This window comes from Portunus trituberculatus, chromosome 34 (assembly GCF_017591435.1).
Source record: "Portunus trituberculatus isolate SZX2019 chromosome 34, ASM1759143v1, whole genome shotgun sequence".
NCBI lineage: Eukaryota > Metazoa > Arthropoda > Malacostraca > Decapoda > Portunidae > Portunus > Portunus trituberculatus.
In genome coordinates this window covers 6,789,317-6,809,316 of record NC_059288.1, presented here as the reverse complement: position 1 = coordinate 6,809,316, position 20,000 = coordinate 6,789,317, and the positions used below count along the sequence as shown (strand labels likewise).

General features: G+C 38.2%; 2 protein-coding genes across 15 annotated transcripts in view; both read right to left on the bottom strand.

Moving 5' to 3' along the window:
- Positions 1-488: 488 nt before the first annotated feature.
- LOC123512643 (formin-like protein 5) lies at positions 489-13,275 on the bottom strand. Of its 2 annotated transcripts, XM_045269085.1 has the most exons (11): positions 13,108-13,275; positions 10,022-10,147; positions 8,716-8,817; positions 8,262-8,360; positions 7,141-7,352; positions 6,578-6,679; positions 5,454-5,700; positions 4,736-5,289; positions 4,199-4,297; positions 3,525-3,689; positions 489-3,264 (listed from the first exon to the last, which is right to left on the bottom strand). In XM_045269085.1, exons 5-10 carry the CDS (start codon positions 7,312-7,314, stop codon positions 3,531-3,533), a joined length of 1,335 nt encoding a protein of 444 aa, XP_045125020.1. In that variant the 5' UTR covers positions 7,315-7,352; positions 8,262-8,360; positions 8,716-8,817; positions 10,022-10,147; positions 13,108-13,275; the 3' UTR covers positions 489-3,264; positions 3,525-3,530. The 2 variants fall into 2 exon arrangements, with proteins under 2 accessions (XP_045125020.1, XP_045125021.1); XM_045269086.1 differs by lacking the exon at positions 489-3,264 and having other exon boundaries at positions 3,303-3,689; positions 6,578-6,680; positions 7,142-7,352.
- A 761-nt stretch (positions 13,276-14,036) lies between these two features.
- Positions 14,037-20,000, bottom strand: part of LOC123512644 (pollen-specific leucine-rich repeat extensin-like protein 2) — an 18,508-nt gene continuing 12,544 nt past the window's right edge. For 11 of the 13 annotated variants that reach the window (XM_045269087.1, XM_045269090.1, XM_045269091.1 and 8 more), the window contains exons 9-12: positions 19,286-19,426; positions 18,725-18,776; positions 17,845-18,037; positions 16,204-16,277 (exon numbers count right to left, since the gene is read on the bottom strand). In XM_045269087.1, coding sequence (XP_045125022.1) covers positions 19,410-19,426 — 17 coding nt within the window. In that variant the 3' untranslated portion in view covers positions 16,204-16,277; positions 17,845-18,037; positions 18,725-18,776; positions 19,286-19,409. Of the gene's footprint in view, positions 14,380-14,631; positions 14,737-15,830; positions 15,983-16,194; positions 16,278-17,844; positions 18,038-18,724; positions 18,777-19,285; positions 19,427-20,000 lie in introns of those variants that run through there. The other 2 variants (XM_045269100.1, XM_045269101.1) reach the window with 2 other exon arrangements.

Below are 20,000 nucleotides of genomic sequence, written 5' to 3'. Positions count from 1 at the left end.
CTCCTCCTCCTCCTACTCATCATCATCATCTCATCATCATCTACATCATTATCTTAAGCATTATCAACATCATCATCCTTACCCTCTTCTTCCTCCTCTTCTTCCTTTTCCAAACAGCCTCGAAAGGACCAAGAGTCAGTTCCTGTTTGAATTTCCTTTGTATTCCTTTGCATTTTCTTCTTCCTCCTCCTCCTCCTCCTCCTCCTCCTACTACTACTACTACTACTACTACTACCACCACTTCTACTACCATCACCACTACTACTACTACCACTACCACTACTACTTCTACTACTAATAATACGTTACTCCTCCTCCTCCTCCTCCTCCTCCTACCACTACTACTACTACTACTACCACCACAAGGCAAGCAGGGAGTAGCAAGGAGTATCAGGTAGGCAGGGGAGTGGCAGGGAGTTGGATTAGCAGTACTTTTGACCACCAGCAGCAAGGTTGGCAGGGTTGGCAGGGTTGAATGAAACACTGTGTCTCCTAGCTTGCCATGTACTGTTAGCTGTACCGCCTGTCAACACAACCAACGTCACCACATCAAGTTAGTTATTTTCACCAACACCAAAGTCACAAAGAATCTCAGCTAATGTGTTATCCTTACCCAAAACAACAACAACAACAACAACAACAACAATAATAACAACAACAGCAGCTAGACCTCACAACCAAAATAACGATGACTCATGTAACAGTGAAAAAAAAAATAATAAAATACAAACCTGATAAATTAGTGAACTCATGCATGAAGAAAATGAATAAATGAATAAATAGGAAATAATGATAAAGACTATGCAAGTAAAAGAAAGAAAAGAACAAAAGGCAAACCTGATAAACTACTACTGTCTTGTCAAATCGTGCATGAAGGAAAAATGAATAAATGACTAGATGAACAGATAAGTGATAAAGACGACTTAAGAAACAAAAAGAAAACGGAAGAACTAAATGACAAAACTGATAAACCACTCACTCACTGTCTTGTCAAATCGTGCATAGAATAAATAATAAATAAATGAATAGATAAATGATAGACAATTTAAGAAACAAAGATAGAAAAACAAAAATGCCAAAACTGATTAAACTACTTTCTTATCCACTACATAAAGAAAAAAAAACTAGATAAATTAATAAATAAACGGTAACGATGATTCAAGCAATAATAAAGGAAAATAAATAAATGAATAGATAAGCAAAGAAAAAAAAAAAAAAACATCAACCACTTTCATATCAACATCAAATAAATAAATGAATGCAGGTAAAAAAAACAAATACAAGAATTAGAAAAAAAAAAAAAGAATTAATCAGCGTCATTTCACCAGCACAATCAAAACAAGAAGTACAAAGACACAAAACAACAAAGACGGTACGGTACGACACTGCACCTGCGTACCGTACCTCACCCAGACAAAGGTAATTACCCACTGCAGGTACGCGAGGTAACATGTAACCGTACCACTGTAACTGTACCACTGTAACTGTAACCGTACCGCTGGAAATATCTACGTGTACCAAACAGAAGACTTTGAGGAATGAAAACTGCTCTTGTATTGGTACTTGTATTGGTAAACCATTTCTTTTCTTCTGTTTCCATAAGCCACTGATCGATTTTTTCTTTTTTTTTTTTTTACTTTTTTTTTCTATTTCATCTGCTGGTACTATGGTTTCGTTCAGCCAACATCCTAAAAACATTACCTTCATTTAGTTTATTCACAAATTCTAAACATTTTCTTTTCTTCTGTTTTCGTAAGCCACTGATCGATTCTTCATGTTTTTTTTACTAATTTTTTTTTCTATTTCGTCTACTGATAACATGGTTTCGTTCAGCCAACACCCTGGAAATATTATCTTCATTTAGTTCATTCACAAATTCTAAACATTTTCTTTTCTTCCATTTTCATAAGCCACTCATTGACTTTTTCACTTTTTTTTTTATTTTTATTTTTTTATTTCGTCAGCCAATGATCTTCAATTTCTGTTCACAAATTCTAAATGCTTTCTTCCATTCTGTGTCCATAAGCCACTGATCGACATTTTTCACGTTACATTATTTATTTTTGGTTTGCTTATGTCTGTTAATTACTTAGTTTTGTCCAGCCATCACCCTGGAAACATTACCTTCAATTAGTCTGTTCACAAATTCTAAACATTTTCTTCTCTTCTGTTTTCATAAGCCACAGTTCAACTTTTTTTCATGTTTTCTTGTTTAAGTTTTAATTATTTGTTTTCGTCCAGCCATCACCCTGGAAATATTACTTCTATTAGTTTATTCACAAATTCTAAACGTTTTCTTTTCTTTTCTTTTCATAAGGTACAAATCAACGTTTTTCATTTTTTTCATGTATTTATTTTTGTTTTGTTTCTATCTCCTAATTATTTGTTTTCATTCAGCCATCACCCTAGAAACATCACCTTCAACCAGTTTATTCACAAATTTTCATCGCTTTCTTCTTTTTTCATAAGCCACAAATCAACTTTTTTTCTTTTCTTTTTCACTGCGTGCTAATTATTTGGTTTCCTTCAGTCATCACTCTGAACACTAACTCCATCTACTCCGTTCACAAATTTCTAAACACTTTCCTCTCCATTTTAAAAAGAACGAATCATCATATTTTTTTTTTTCTTCTTTTTTCGCCTGCCATTTCTTTAATTTCGTTCAGCCATCACCCAGGAAACACAAACTTCAACTATAAACACTTTTTCTCTTCATTTTAAAAGAACACAACGAATTATCACATTTTTTTTTCTCTCTTTTCTTTTTCCGTCTGCCAATTCTTAAGTTTCGTTCAGCCATCATCACCCACGAAACACAAACTTCAACTTGTCTCTTACAAAATATAAACACTTTTCTCTCTTCATTTTATCACATTTTTTTTTCTCTTCTTCTTTTTCATCTGCCATTTCTTTAATTTCGTTCAGCCGTCACCCTGGAAACACACCAACTAATCTTACAAACTTCAACTATAGTCTTTCAAAATATAAACACTTTTTCTCTCTTCATTTCAAAAGCCACAGAGCAAAATTTCACGTTTTTCTTGAAGTTCCCCTCAAGTTAACCTGCACACAACTCAAGGAACTCAAAGACTCGCATTTCACAACACCAGCACCACACCAACACTACTTAAAAAGGCTCCAGTTTACGCTACACGGGTTTTTCAGAGCGTTTCTATGATTCTGGTGACACATTGACAATATTTCTACATTATTACGAAAGAAACACTCTTGAGAAGCCGGCCAGTCATCTGTCATCTGTGTGGCCTTGGGAAACAGAGGAGGTGAGAGAGAAGACCGTTTTAGAACACAAGTTTATAATGGACATTTTCAAAGTTTTTTATTTTATGATTTTAGTGACAGATTAATAACATTTTTACGTTATTAGACAGGAAAACTCTTAAGAAACTGGTTAGTCATCTCTGTGGCCTTGGAAAACAGTCGAAGAGAGAGAGAGAGAGAGAGAGAGAGAGAGGGGTTTCAGAATACAAGTACCACAAAGACACCAGACAAACAGACAAACACACCTCCTCTCAATCATCCCACTCATCATCATCAGAATCATCGTCGTCATCAGCTGAGTTGTCTGAGTCAGAGTGAATGACCTGGAAGCGTTCCTGAAGGGCGCGCTGCAGTCCTAACGCCACGCCCTCCAGCTCCTCCGGTTTCTCTGTCTCCGTCGGCGCCTCCACCTGTAGGATTGAAGGACACGGGAAGGGAATAAATAGGATGTGTTCTCTCTGTTTGTGTTTGTGTTGTTTGCTGTTGTGTTTGTTTTGTTCGTGTTTTTGTTTGTCATTACTACTATTACTACTTCTACTTTTACTACAACTACTACTACTACTACTGTTACTACTACGAATGACTGTGTGTGTGTGTGTGTGTGTGTGTGTGTGTGTGTGTGTGTGTGTGTATACCACCACCACCATTACTACTACTACTACTACTACTACTGCCACCACCACCTCCAATAATAATAATAGTAATAATAATAATAATAATAATAATAATAATAATTCTACGACTACTACTACTACTACTACTACCACTACAACTACTACTACTACTACTACTACTACCACTACGAATGACTATGCTAGTGTTGTTGGGTGTATTTACGTACCACCACTACTACAACTACAACCACCACTACCACCACCACCACCACCACCACCACCACCACCACCCTCTCAACACTCACATGATGCAGTTTAAATCCTCCTGACTTGATATCCTGCAGGAGTTGGTTACGGTGGTCTCCCGGGGGCGCAGCAGAAGGAGCAGGAGGGGGGCCAACTTTCTGTACCGGGAATAACAACAATATTAACAACAAGAACAATAATGATAAGAACAAGAACAACAAGAACAAGAACAAGAGCTACAAAATTAACAAAACAGGAAGAAGAACAAGAAAACAAGAACAACAAGAAAAATGAGAATAAGAGCAAGAAAAGAAGAACAAGGAGAACAAAAACATGAACAAGAACAAGAAGAAAAGACGAAAAAGAAAGGAACAACAACAACAACAACGACGAATAAGAACAACAACAACAACAACAACAAGGAGAACAAAAAGAAAAAGAAAAGAACAACAACAACAACACCAACAACAACAACAATAATAACAAGAAAAAAAGAAAAAAAAAATTGAAATCACTGAACCACCACAATCACCACCACCACAACTACCACCACCACAATCACCACCACCACCACCACCACCACCACCACCACCAACCTTCAAAGTCCTTCCTCCAGTATTGCGAATCTGGTCCATGAGAGCACCCTTGAGGTCAGTGGGCGGCGGCGGCGCAGAAGGCGGTGACGTAGACGCAGTAGGAGGCGCTAGCGGAGGAGCAGGAGGCGCTGGAGAAGGAAGAGGTGGAGGAGGAGGAGGAGGAGGAGGAGGAGGAGGAGGAGGAGGAGGAGTGGAGGAAACCTGGGGCTTTTGAGGTTTCCGATTACTTGGAGGAGGAGGAGGAGGAGGATTCAGTTTAGGTGGAGGAGGAATGGAGAAGGAGGAGATGTCAGTGGAGGTGGAGGTAGCAGATGGAGGTTTTCTCGGAGGTGGGGGAGTAGGTGGAACTAACCCATTTTTAATCTGGGGTGGCTGGGGTACTGGTAGGGAGTCCTGGGGGAGGGTGGGGCGTCCTGGCGGGGCTGTGCTGGTGGTGGTGGAGGGGTTGCGAGGTGGCGGGGAGGGAGGGTGCAAGGAGGAGGGGACTTGTGGGAGGGAGGTGGTGGAGGAGGTAGTGGAGGAGGAGGAGGAGGAGGAGGATCTGAGGCGTCTGTCTGGAAGGTGAAAAAAGGAGAAAATGAGTGTCTACAAGGAATTATTTGTTTGTTTATTTGTTTATCTATGTTTGTTTATCTGTTTCTGCTTCATTTATTTATCCATTCATTTCTCTCTCTCTCTCTCTCTCTCTCTCTCATCACCTTAACAAGAGCCTTCAAACCTGGTGGCGGTGGCGGGGCGACTGATTTTCCATGGGCGTGAGCGGGCGGTGGTGTTGGTGTTGGTGGTGCTGGGGCGGGGACGGGGGCGGGGGCGGGTCTGCTGGGGTGGTGTGTGTCTCTGCGTTGGTGCATGGAATATTTCTTGCTCTTCTTCCTCGCCTCCTCCAGCCCGCCGTGTTGCTCCAGGTAGCCGTACACAAATTGCCTGGTCGCCCTGTCCTGCAGCTTGCTCTTGTCCAGCCCAGCCTGCCATGCGTTTTGAATATTGGTGATTTGGGGTTAATATAGTGTGTGGCCCTTCTAAGATTGTGTTTTTAATGTGATCGTAACAGTGAAAAGTTTGCCTGTTAAGATTGTGTTTTTAATGTGGCAGTAACAGTGAAAAGTTTGCCTAAAGATTGTGTTTTTAATGTGGTTGTAGCAGTGAAAAGTTTGCCTGTTAAGATTGTGTTTTTAATGTGATCGTAACAGTGAAAAGTTTGCCTGTTAAGATTGTGTTTTTAATGTGGCAGTAACAGTGAAAAGTTTGCCTGTTAAGATTGTGTTTTTAATGTGGTTGTAGCAGTGAAAAGTTTGCCTGTCAAGATTGTGTTTTTAATGTGGCAGTAACAATGAAAAGTTTGCCTGTTAAGATTGTGTTTTTAATGTGATCGTAGCAGTGAAAAGTTTGCCTGTTAAGATTGTGTTTTTAATGTTGCCTTAGCAGTGAAAAGTGATAACTTACTAAGCGATCCAGAGCGAAATAGATTAAAAGAAGAAAAAGAAGAACAAGAGCAAGAAGAACAAGAACAATTAGAAGATCAAGAGCAAGAACGAAAAGAAGATCGAGAATAAGAACACGAAGACAAAGAACAAGAAGAACATCAAGAACAAGAATAAGAACAAGAACAAGAAGAAGAACAAGAACAAAAAGATCAAGAACACGAACAAGAAGATAAAAACAAGAAGAAAAAAAAAAAGAACAAGAACAAGAAAAAGAACAAAAACAATAACAAGAAGAAAAAGAACAAGAAGATCAAGAACAAAAACAAGAAGATCAAGAAAACAAGAAGAAGAAGAAGAAGAAAAAAACAACAACAAGATCAAGAACAAGAACAAGAACAAGGTGGCGCTGGAGACTCACCATTTGGAAGAGTGACATGAGATCGTCGTCAATATTGAAGGAATTGTCTATCCCAGCGTGACTCACGTGCTCAAAGTTGTACGGACTGCTTATCACCAAATTCCTGTAGTAGTAGTAGTAGTAGTAGTAGTAGTAGTAGTAGTAGTAGTAGTAGTAGTAGTAGGTAGTAGTAATGGTGGTAGTAGTAGTAGTAGTAGTAGTAGTAGTAGTAGTAGTAGTAGTAGTAATAGTAGTAGTAATGGTAGTAGTAGTAGTAATAGTAGTAGTAGTAGTAGAGGAGGAGGAGGTGGAGGAAAAGGAAGAGGAAAAAGAGGAAAAAAAAAATGGATGAAGTAGGAGGAGGAGGAGGAGGAGGAGGAAAATAAGTAGAAGGAGAGAAGACGATGAATAAGAGGAATAAGGAAAGGAAGAAGGAGAATAAATTAAATAGTAGTAGTAGTAGTAGTAGTAGTAGTAGTAGTAGTACATCAAACATTATAAAAAAAAACAAAAGAATAAAATAAATAAAAACAAAGAAAACAAGAAAAATCAAGAAAATAAGAAAACCTGACATTATTTTCTTACTTGCTTTTCTTTTTGTCCTTTTTCATAAACATTTTCTTGCCAGGAATTCTACTTTTCTCCTTTTGCTGTTGTTGTTGTTGTTGTTGTTGTTGTTGTTGTTGTTGTTGTTGTTGTTGTTGTTGTTGTTGTTCTCTCTGTGCTTTCTGTTTCCTTAGAGTGAGTTGGTTGTTCATCTTGTCACTTTCCTCTTGAATTAACCTCTTCTGGCGTTCTAGAGAGAGAGAGAGAGAGAGAGAGAGAGAGAGAGAGAGAGAGAATGGTTAGTTTAAATGGTAATAACTTTTTTCTTCTATTTCTCCCCTTCGTTCCTTATTTCCTGCATTATTCCCTTGTTTATCTCTCTATTCATTTGTTCCCTAAGTTTATTCCTCCTTCCTTTCACTAATTCACTTATCTATTTATCTATCTATCTATCTATTTAAGGTGTGCATTGTTCCCTTAGTGATGTTTCAGAGAGAGAGAGAGAGAGAGAGAGAGAGAGAATTAATGGTACTTATTTCTTCCTTCATTTTATTTCTTCCTTTCTCTTATCTTATGCATTATTCCTTATTCCTTTCCCTTATTTATCTATTTATTTGCCTCCTATGTTTATTCCTCTTTCTTTTGACTAATCTATTTATCTATCTATCCATCTATCTATCTATCTATCTATCTGTCTAAGCGATGCACTCTTTCTAATTAGTGATACATTTCGTAAAGAATGTTGGATTCTATTATAAGGTGTTGACTGCGCTTTTAAAAATTTGGCGTTGCTTTTGGCCGGTTACAATGCTCAAAGCCTTTATATTTGGGGTGTAAAGAGTGTTGTATTCTTTTAAAAGGCGTTAGATTCCGTTTTTAAAGTACTTAGTGTTATTTTGGCGGGTTACGATGTCCAAATCCCTTAAATTTGGGGTGTAAAGAGTGTTGGATTCTCTTAAAAGCCGTTGACTGTGTTTTTAAAGTATTTAGTGTTATTTTGGCGGGTTATGATGTTCAGATCCGTTTTTCTTTAATACAAGAGGGGAAATTGACCAAGCACAACAATAAAAACAACAACAACAAATCAATAAAAGGCCCACTTGATTGCCAGTTCCCTTAAAGAATCAGAGTGTGTCAAAAGTCCTGACAAATATTTTACCGATTCTCTTCTTCTTCTGTTCTCCAGCAAGTTGTTGACGGCGTTCCTGTAGTGTGAGGCGTCCACGTCATCGCAGAAGTTGAGGCCAATCATTCTGTCCTGAGGGGGGAAGAGGAGGAGGTGGTGGTGGTAGTAGTGGTGGTGGTGGTGAAGATCGACAGCAAAAGATAATAGTAACAGTAACGAGGAGAATTAAAAGATCAGTAGTAGTGGTAGTTGTGGTAGTGGTGGTGGTGATAGTAGTAGTAGTAATGATAGCAGCAATCATAGTAGAAGGGATGATAGATGTAAAATAATGAAAACAAAAAACAAAAGTCAAACAAATAACATACCTAACTTAAAGAAACACAAAAAAATCTATCAAACAATACACAAGTCAACCCTTACAAACTATTTTCTTTCTTTAACTAGTAACAAAATAACGATCTTAATGGCAAACTCTTCTAAAACTTACCTCCCCCTCGAACTGGTGGAAGAAAATTACATCACTATGGTACTCAAACTCCTTGTAGACTTCCTGCTCGAAGATCGCCACGCCGCCCTCGATGTCCACCACCTGAGGAACAACTCGAGGCCATCATCAGACGCATACAGGAGGAGGAGGAGGAGGAGGAGGACAGGAGAAAAGAGAAAGGAAAAAGATAAAAGAGAAAGCGGGGAAAAAAGAGAAAAGGAAGGAGACTAGGAAACACGAGAAAAGAAAGGAAGGAGACGAGGAAAGAATGAAATAAAAGAGAAGAGGACGTGGAATAAAAAGAAAGGAAGAAGAGGAAAATGAAAATAAAAGGAGAACGCGCAAGATACAGAGAAGGAAAGGAGGAAGATGAGGAAAAGTAAAAAATAAGAAAGGAGGACGTGAGAAGGAAGAGAGAGGAAAGAAGGAAGACTATGAAAATGAAATAAAAGAGAGAAGGGCGTGAAAAAGATAAAGGTAAGGAAGAGGAAAAGGTGAAAATAAAAGAGGACGTGGGAAAAAGAGAAAGGGAAAGACAAGAATAATAAAATAAGAGATGAGGACGTGGAAAAAATAGAAAAGGAAAAGAGGATGAGGGAAATGAAAATGAAAGACGAGAACGAGGAAAAAAAGATAAAGGAAGGAGGAGGACGAGGAAAAGTAAAAAAAAAGAAAGGACACGGAGAAAAGAGAAAGGAAAGGAAGATGAAGAAAAATGAAAAATAAAAAAGGGAGACGTTGATAAAGGAGAAAAAAGGGAAAAAAACAAAGAAAATTTAAATAAAAAGACGTGAGAAGAGAAAGGAAAAGAAGAGGAAATTAAAAAAAAGAAGAGGACGCGGGAAAAAAAGAAAAGCAAAGAAGACGAGGAAAAATAGAAATGAAAAAGAGGACGTAGAAAAAAAAGAAAGGAAAGGAAGAAAATGAGGAAAATGAAAATAAAAAAAGAGGAGGACGCGGAAAAAAAAGAGGAAAAATAAAAACAAAAGAGAAAAGGAAGTGGGAAAACAAGAATAAAGGAAAAGAGGAACAGATGGAAAAGGAAAAAAAAAAGAAAAGGAAACAAAACAAATCTATAAAGATAAAATGAAAAAATAAGGAAAGGAAGAAGAAAAAAGAAAAGAAAATACGAATAGAGAGAAAAGATAAGCTATTCTATTTGTTTACCTAATTATTTATCTATCCATCTATCTATCTATCCATTTATCTGTCTATCTATCTATCTATCATTTATCTATCTATCTACTTGTCTATTTACCTATCTATTTATCTATCTATCTATCTATCTATCTATCTCCAGACTCACCTGAATGAAATAACCCCTCCTCATTTCATCCCTGGTGAGAGTGGCCACGCCCGCACCGACCTTGATCCAGCTGTGGTTGTGGGGCGGCTCCGTCATGAACAGCTGCACCACCCCCGCCGCCTGCACCTGTGGTAGTGGTGGTGGTAGTAGCAGTGGTGGTGGTGGTGGTGGTGAGGAGGAGGAGGAGGAGGAGGAGGAGGAGGAGGAGGAGGAGGAGGAGGAAGAGCAGGAGGAGGAGGAGGAAGAGCAGGAGGAGGAGGTAGTAGTAGTAGTAGTAGTAGTAGTAGTAGTAGTAGTAGTAGTTGTTGTTGTTGTTGTAGCAGCAGTAGTAGTAGTAGTAGTAGTAGTAGTAGTAGTAGTAGTAGTAGTAGTAGTATAGTAGTAGTAGTAGTAGTATAATAGTAGTAGTAGTAGTAGATATGGTATTGGTGGTGGTGGTGGTGGTGGTCACTTTACATAAACACAAACACCACTCAAGACACTCAGACAAACCTAACCTAACAAACACTCAGACACTCAGACACCACTCATACATTGACTGGAGCACTGATGAAAAAAGACGGGCGGGTAAGTGTATACAGGACGTGAGCCATTAGGAAGAGGGTCAGAAAAGGCGCTACTTCCTCAGCCTCTCCCTTGACACCCGTGGCACTCTGACCATTCACACCACTGACACCACCACCACCACCACCTCCACCACCACCACCACCACCTCCGTCCATACACTGAAACATCTAAACGCCATATTAAAAAATCTCTCTCTCTCTCTCTCTCTCTCTCTCTCTCTCTCTCTCTCTCTCTGCCACAATTTTCAAAGACCACAGAAACGATTAGTTCTAAAGAGTTTTTCCTGTTGGTAATGCAGAAAACTTAACATGTCACTAGAATTACAGAAACACTCTTAAAAACCCGCGTCACTTCAACGAGAGCCCTTTGATAATAGTGAAGGCGGTGTGAGGCGAGGAAGTGTTTCAGAAAATGGGTCTTAAATACCAACTCTCCATTTCCAAAAGCTCTAGTTCAAGTTCTACAGGTTATTTAAGTGTTTTCTTTATAGTTCTAATGATAAAGAATTAGCATTTTTATACTATTAACACGTAAAACCTTCTTGACGCCTCAGCTGATCATTTCCGGCATTTAAAAACCCTCGTGGTGAAGAGATATCGGCTATCAAAGCACTCTTTATGGTTCTAGTGGCAAATTAACAACATTTCTACATCATTAACGGAAGGAGAACTCTTGAACACTCGGCTAATATTATCTGTGGCCTTAGGAAATAGTTGTGAAGTAACACGGTTTTTTTTTTTAGTCTTGGTGAAGTGACATGGTGTTTTAGGGTATTTTTACGGTTCTAGTGGCAGATTAACAACATTTCTATATCATTAACGGAAGGAAACACTCTTTAAATTCGGCAAATCACCTCTGTGGCCTTTGGAAATACTCATGGTGAAGTGCCATGGGTTTTGAGGGTGTTTTTACAGTTCCAGTGACAGATTAACAACATTTCTATATCATTAACGGAAGGAACACTCTTGAAAACTCTGCTAATCATCTCTGTGGCCTTTGGAAGCAGTGGTGGTGAGAGAGCAGAGCATTTATTGACACGAGTATTGTAAAAAGGTGGTTCTGTGAGTGTGGAAAGATGGTTTGCTGTTTGCTGTTTGCATGTCTGTGATTGTAATGGTCGAACTTAATGCAGAGGTGTGAGAGTCGTGGAATAGATTAACGCGATAAGGAAATAACAAAAATGATATCTGGAAGTGAAGGAAAATAATGAATAGACGAGTAAAGTAATAAAGTCAAGGCCTCTCTCTCTCTCTCTCTCTCTCTCTCTCTCTCTCTCTCTCTCTCTCTCTCTCTCTGTGTGTGTGTGTGTGTGTGTGTGTGTGTGTGTGTGTGTGTGTGTGTGCGTGTGTGTGTGTGCGCGCGCGCGCACTGCAACACAAGGAAGCTCTTCATGGCAAGTCAAGGCAGACATGAGAGCCTCCGTCGAAAAAAAGAGAGAGAGAGAGAGAGAGAGAGAGAGAGAGAGAGAGAGAGAGAGAGAGAGAGAGAGAGTGCGTGTAGTACATGTGACATTTAAGGAACATGTTTTTCCTGAAGAACCCATCTATATACAAATATAATAATAATAGTAGTAATAATAATAGTAATAACAACAACAACAATAATAATAATTTAGTAGTAGTAGTAGTAGTTATTATCATTATTATTATTATTATATGAAAAAGCAAAACAGGATGGATGAAAAAAAACAAGAACAACAACAGTAAAGAGAAAACAATTAAGATCTTGACCCATAAACACACACACACACACACACACACACACACACATCCATGTATCCTGAAGAAAAAAAAAAAAAAACACTTAAGAACCCGCGTCACTTCATAGAGCCTTTAGAGAGCAGTTAATCTGTCACTAGAACCTTGAAAACACCCTTCGAAACCCACGTCACTTCAACTACACCCTTTAGAGTGCAGCAATGTTATCCACCCACTGCCTCATGACATGGTGCAATGGCTGACAAGTGCTCGTTTGATTGGCTAGTTGAAAAACCCTATCGGAAATTAATAATAACTTCAGAACATGATTAAGGTTAGGTTAGGTTAGGTTAGGTTAGGTTAGGTTAGGTTAGGTTAGGTTAGGTCTACTAAACATTTCTAACCCCATTCTACCCCATCAGATATTAATAACTTCAGGACAGAATTTAGGTTAGGGTAAGAGTTAGGTTAGGTTCCCTCCCCCCCCTTAAACCCAAGGGAGTGGAATCAAAAGGCTTATCGTGGAGGGAAAAAAGGGGAATTTAATGTAAAATATGCATTGAGAAAAAAAGGCTTACTGAATGGATATAAGGGCTTAATGAGTACACACACACGCACACGCACACACACACACACACACACACACACGCAAATAAAAAGAAAAAACCAAGACATGGTATTTTCTATCAAATCGTATACAACTGAAGCAAAAAAAAATAATAATAAAACTTGACCATTAGCCACGCACACGCACAGACAGACACAGACACAGACACAGACACAGACACACACACACACACACACACAGACACACCAGCTCACCTTACACCTGTCACCAAACGCCCTCACCACCTTTGCATTTTCTTCAGCACTCAGCACTCGAGAGAGCTGACCACTTAGAACCTGGGTAGCCATGGCGAACGAGGAAGCAATCACAGAGACGCATATAATTCCCCGACCACGACTGCAGGGTGACTGAAGGGCAGCAGTAGGGCGGAGCATTGACAAGAGGTAACTGCCAGGCGTGCCAACATGACGGCGTTACGGGTATTCACTCAGGGGTTAGAAAAGGCTGTTTTTATGTTATAGTTTCTTTTATCATCTTTAAACACATATTATAATTTTTCTCTGTCATTTTGTAACCTCTAGCATTCTTTTCCTTCTCTATAAACAGTTCCAATTTAGCATTACATTCCTTCATCATAGAAACCCATTTTCTTTCTTAATAAATACTTCATTCTTTTAATTTAACTTTTCCTCATCATTTCTAAAACCCATATCATCGTTTTCTACATCATTTTGCAACATATTTTTCCATCTACCATAATTTTCTTTCCCAATAAGCTCTTCTACCTTCATCATCTGTAAAACCACCTCATCACTTCCTACTTAAATTCTGGATCATAACTTTCCTTCATCATCTTTAAACCCACATCATCATTTTTCTATACCGTTTTGCAGCATATTTTTCCCTCTACCAGTAAACCCTCATCACTTTCCTTCCCTAGCAGTGAGGCAAGGGTTCGGACATATTGAGTCTAGCGAATGAGAGAGCAGAAGTGACGAGGCTGTGGTATCATTGATAACATTGATAACAAGCTCTTTATCAGTCAGGCAACCAACCACGCAGGGAACGCCAGTGGTGGTGGTGGTGGTGGTGGTAGTAGTGGTTGTTGTTGTTGTTGTTATTATTGTTTTAGCCCGTTCATATTTTTCGTTACAAATGAATGAATAAATAAAAAACAGCAATATCATCAGAAAATACTTTATATTACTATTTTACATTACAAGACTAATTTATGTGTTTCTCTCTCTCTCTCTCTCTCTCTCTCTCTCTCTCTCTCTCTCTCTCTCTCTCTCTCTCTCTCTCTCTCTTATCTTATCCTCACCTCTCCTCTCTTTACCATCCTCTCTCTCTCTCTCTCTCTCTCTCTCTCTCTCTCTGAACCCAAATAACCTCGTCAGGGCCAAAAGGTCAGCTGCTGTTTGTTCTTCCTTCGTATTCCTTTGTGTTTCCGTATTGATTTATATTTTTCATTCGTCTATTTACTTACTTATTGAGCTCAAGGTCCTTCACTTCCTCCCACAGAAAAGCTGAAAATAGAGAGATCAATAGATGAATAGTAGTAGTGGTAGTAGTAGTAGTAGTAGTAGTAGTAGTAGTAGTAGTAGTAGTAGAAGTAGTTGTTGTTGTTGTAGTAATAGCAGAAGGCGTAGTAGTAGTAGTAATAGTAGTAACACACACACACACACACACACACACACACACACACACACAATAACAGGTGAAACAATACTAACAAGGCCAGGTACAGGTAAGGCTAGACTAACACCTCATTAACACACCTTTACCAGTATGCCTTTACGTGACTTTAGAGGGCGCCGTGCACGCTGCCGAAGCCAACATGAGCCACGTGCTGGAAGTTTGTGGGGTGCCCGATGACTGGTTTCCTGGAGACAGACAGAGAAAAAAAGAAAAAAAATGGATAAAAGGAATATACTCTAGAACTCCCTGCCTGATTCTGTATTTCTATCTTCCTACGATTTGACTTCTTTCAAGGGGGAGGTTTGAAGACATTTGTTCCTTAATTTAGGCTAATTCTGTACCACTCTTTAAGGGAACCAGCGCTTTTGTGGGCCTTTTTCTTTATATTTTGTTGTTTTTACCTTGATAACAAGAGTGAGGAAATAATAATTAGGAAAAAAAACTCGCCTTAATAAAATCTTTCCCTTTAAGCAAACAATCTCATACTTCTTAACCCCTTCAGTACTGGGACACCTTTTTACCTTGAGATTTGTGTACCATTAGACCATTTTATTGACATTAGGAAGGGTCTATGGAGGGCAGAAAATTAATTACCACTGAGTCTTCACTATTTCAATCCCCCACATGAGTTTCTGAAGCTGTATAAAATCACCAAATAGTCACCAGAATGAATATGGAAACACGTCATGGTGCTGAATGGGTGAAGGAAATACAAACAAAACACGCGCCAGTTATGTGCACCTCCAAACAATACTAAAAAAAAAAAATAATAATAATAATAGCAACGTGGACTGCTCATACATTTTTATAACTAATTTTACTTCATTATTTCTATTTCCTTCTCTATCCACCCTGACATCGCTCCACCACTCTCTTCTGACACACTAGACTTGATTAGACACATCACACACAACGTGGCTCTAATTAACTTTGGAGAAATATCAAACACAATAAACAAAAGAGAGAGTTTGTGTTCAACTGTGTTATATTGATGTGTGTGTGTGTGTGTGTGTGTGTGTGTGCCTCATGTGTTAAGGTCCATGTTGATAAATTAAACGTGGAACTTTATCATAGTTTGTGCTGAAATTGTGGCTCTCTCTCTCTCTCTCTCTCTCTCTCTCTCTCTCTCTACTGCTTTATCTCACCCTATTCCGTTGTACATTATTTTTTACTTTCCCTTCTCGCGAGAGAGAGAGAGAGAGAGAGAGAGAGAGAGAGAGAGAGAGAGAGAGAGAGAGAGAATAAAGAAACAATAAAGCAAATACTAGTCAGTCCTCACCTTAGCTTCCCTGTGGCCGCAGTATCCTGAGACCTGGGGGTGTGGGGGAAGGCGGGGGGCAGGGAGGGGGCCCTACGCTCCCTCACCCTCTCACTCTCCCTCTCCCTTCCTCTCCTTTTCTCTCCATTCCTTGCTGCTATTTCCTCCGCGCACTGACACGGAAGAACAAATAATTAAATAAGTAAATAAATGTTTGATATTTATTATAGCACGCCATTAGTTTGAATATAGAAAATGTACATCGATAAAGAGAAAGAAAACGGATGTAAAATGAACAAAACTCTAATAACAAAAGAACAGAGAGAGAGAGAGAGAGAGAGAGAGAGAGAGAGAGAGAGAGAGAGAGAGAGAGAGAGAGAGCTTGCCTCCTCCAGCAGTAGTTCGGCGGTGTGTGCGTCCAGGTGCCTCACGTGCTGGAAGTTCGTGGGTCGCCCGATGCTTCTCCTCCTGCAAACCATTTAAAATAGTGAAGACTGTGGCCATTAATCTCTGACCTCCATAGACCCTTGCTAATGTCAATAAAATGGTCTAATGGTACACAAATCTCAAGGTAAAAATGTGTCCCAGTACTGACGGGGTTAAAATAGTGAAAATTCTGGCCATTAATCCTCTGACCTCCATAGATCCTTGCTAATGTCAATAAAATGGTCTAATGGTACACAAATCTCAAGGCAAAAATGTGTCCCGGTACTGAAGGGGTTAAAATAGTGAAGACTGTGGCCATTAATCTTCTGACCTCCATAGACCCTTGCTAATGTCAATAAAATGGTCTAATGGTACACAAATCTCAAGGCAAAAATGTGTCCCAGTACTGAAGGGGTTAAAATAGTGAAGACTGTGGCCATTAATCTTCTGACCTCCATAGACCCTTGCTGATGTCAATAAAATGGTCTAATGGTACACAAATATCAAGGCAAAAATGTGTCCCAGTACTGAAGGGGTTAAACAAGCACTGTCACGCCAAACTGATAACCACAGGAAATAATGATAAAATAAATAGATAGATTGAGAAGATAAATGAAATGAATACGTAATAGAAAGATAATTGATAGATAGATAGATAGATAGATAAAGTAAATAAAGTAAATACGTAATAGATAGATAGATAGATGAAAAAAAAAAGAACACGTAGATAGATAAATAGACAATTAGGTGAAATAGATGGACAATAAAGACGAAATAAATGAAATGAATTCGTAATAGAGATAAATAGATAAATATAAACACGTAATGAATAGGAAAATAGATAAAATAAATAAAATAAGGACATAATAAACACGTAAATATAAAAAAACAAGGAAAATAAAAAGAAAGAAAAAAAATTGAATGAATAAGAAATTAAGAATGTCAGAGAGAGAGAGAGAGAGAGAGAGAGAGAGAGAGAGAGAGAGAGAGAGAGAGAACGGTGATAGAAGACTTGAAATGAACACTGAGACATTTGGACACGCCTCACCTTCACTTGTTCTGCTGAAGAGTATTGGAACCTCCTGTCTGTCTGTCTGTCTGTCTATCTGTCTGTCTATTGATCTGTTTTATCTATCTATCTATCTATCTGTCTATCTTTCATCTACTTTTTTTTTTTTTTTTTTTTCCTCAATTTGTCTTCGGAAAATTGGCGGGAAAAATAATGGTACAAAAAAATAATGAATAGAAAAATAATAATAATAAAAATGGAATAACGAAAGGATTGAAAGAAAAGAAATGAAAGAAAAAGGAAAATAAAGAGAAAAAAAAGTAAGAATAGATGATAATAGAAATAAAATATATAAAATGGAAAGAAAAGAAAGAAAACGAAAAAAAATAAAGAAAGATAGAAGTAATAATAATAATAATAATAATAATAATAATAATAATAATAATATAGAAAGATTGAAAGAAAAGGAAAAGAAAAAAAAAATAAATAAACGAAACAATAACAAGACAAAGAAACAAACAAAACAAACAAAACAAACAAATAAAACAACAAAATAAAGAGATCAATAGAAAAAAAAAAAAAAAAAGTTGTGTATCTGACCTTGAAACTGCAGGGGGCGGTGGGGGCGGCGGAGGGGGACATCAAGAGGAGGGGGCGGCGCGCTTCCTCGTGACACCTGTCCAGCAAGGTGAGTCTCTTCTCATTACGCCGCCACCCCCCCTCCTCCTCCCCTCCTCCCCTCCTCCATGCTGTCATTCCTCCTCTCCCTCCTCGCTTCCTCTTCTATTAAATGCTGCAATGAGAGAGAGAGAGAGAGAGAGAGAGAGAGAGAGAGAGAGAGAGAGAGAGAGAGAGAGAGAGAGAGAGATAGATAGATAGATAGATAGATAGACAGACAGACAGACAGACAGACAGATAGATAGACAGACAACAGACAGACAGACAGATAGATAGATAGATAGATAGACAGACAGACAGACAGATAGATAGATAGATAGATAGATAGATAGACAGACAGACAGATAGATAGACAGACAACAGACAGACAGACAGATAGATAGATAGATAGATAGATAGACAGACAGACAAACAGATAGATAGATAGATAGACAGACAGACAGACAGACAGACAGATAGATAGATAGATAGATAGATAGACAGACAGACAAACAGATAGATAGATAGATAGACAGACAGACAGACAGACAGATAGACAGACAGATAGACAGACAGACAGACAGACAGACAGACAGACAGACAGTAGTTAATTTGATCTTATTTACTTATTTTTTTTTCACTTTTCAACCACTTTTAAATTTTTGTTTTTATTTAATTAGTTTAGAAAGTACACCACATCTTTTTATTACAATTACGATTTTTTTATGTGTCTGTATGTGTGTGTGTGTGTGTGTGTGTGTGTGTGTGTGTGTGTGTGTGTGTGTGTGTGTGTGTGTGTGTGTGTGTGTGTGTGTGTGTGTACCTGGTGGTGAGCGCGTGGCCGGGAGGGAAGGCTGGACCTGCTCACGTCATTCCTGGAAAAATAAATAAATAAATAAATAAAAAAAAAATAATGGAAAATGGTTATACGAGTAAATAATATTAACAAACTGACTGACTGACTGACTGACTGAATGACTGACTGACTGAATGAATGACTGACTGACTGACTGACTGAATGACTGACTGACTGACTGACTGACTGACTGACTGACTGACTGACTGACTGACTGACTGACTGACTGACTGACTGACTGACTGACTGACTGACTGACTGACTGACTGACTGACTGACTGACTGACTGACTGAACTAACTGACTGACTGACTGACTGACTGACTGACTGACTGACTGACTGACTGACTGACTGACTGACTGACTGACTGAATTAACTAACTGACTAACTGACTGACTGACTGACTAAAAAAAATATATAACACATGCAAAATAAACAAAAAACAAACAAAACACAATCTTCAGAGAGAGAGAGAGAGAGAGAGAGAGAGAGAGAGAGAGAGAGAGAGAGAGAGAGAGAGACACTCACCCACAGAACTGAAAGGGGGGCGGGGGTGGAACACGAAACTGAACAATATTGAAGTCGAAGTTAGAGTCACCGCCATGGAATCGAACACCGTCTGGGTCTTGGTCTGGGTCTGGCCCGCCGAGTGTCACGTGACTTTTGCCTCTGGAGAAAATAAATAGAAAAAAAAAAGAAAAGGGGAAGAATAAAAATGGAAAAGATAATGATGTCGAAAAAAAAGATATAGTAATAATAAAATAAATAGAAAAAAGAAAAGAAAAGAAAATGGAAAAAAAATAATGATGGGAAAAAATTAAATAAGAAAAAAATGAAAATGGAAAAAAAAGAAAATGAAACAGTCATATAAAAAAAGAAAAAAGAAAAATAACAATAATAGAATAAAGAGAAAAAAAAAAAGAAAATGGGAAAGATAACAATGTAAATAAGATAATGAATACAAATAAAATGAAAATGTAACAGTTATGATGATTAAATAAATGAATTAATTAATACAATGAATGAATGAGTGAATGAGTGAGTGAGTGAGAAAATAAATGAATAGAGAAATGAATGAATGAATAAATGAATGAATAAAAAAATGAATGAATGAATGAGTGAGTGAATGAAGCTTTGAATAAATGAATGAATGAATGAATGAATGAATGAATGAATGAGTGAGTGAATGAATGGATAAACATAACAGTAAAAATATTTAAAAATCATCACAAAAAATCAAATA

Excerpts from the sequence above, each read along its gene's own strand:
- LOC123512643 (XM_045269085.1), bottom strand. The coding sequence starts at position 7,314 with ATGAACAACCAACTCACTCTAAGGAAACAGAAAGCACAGAGAGAACAA. Across the intron at positions 5,701-6,577 it reads TCATGTCACTCTTCCAAATG|GCTGGGCTGGACAAGAGCAA; the intron begins GTGAGTCTCCAG and ends AACGCATGGCAG. Across the intron at positions 5,290-5,453 it reads CGCCCCGCCACCGCCACCAG|ACAGACGCCTCAGATCCTCC; the intron begins GTTTGAAGGCTC and ends TTCACCTTCCAG.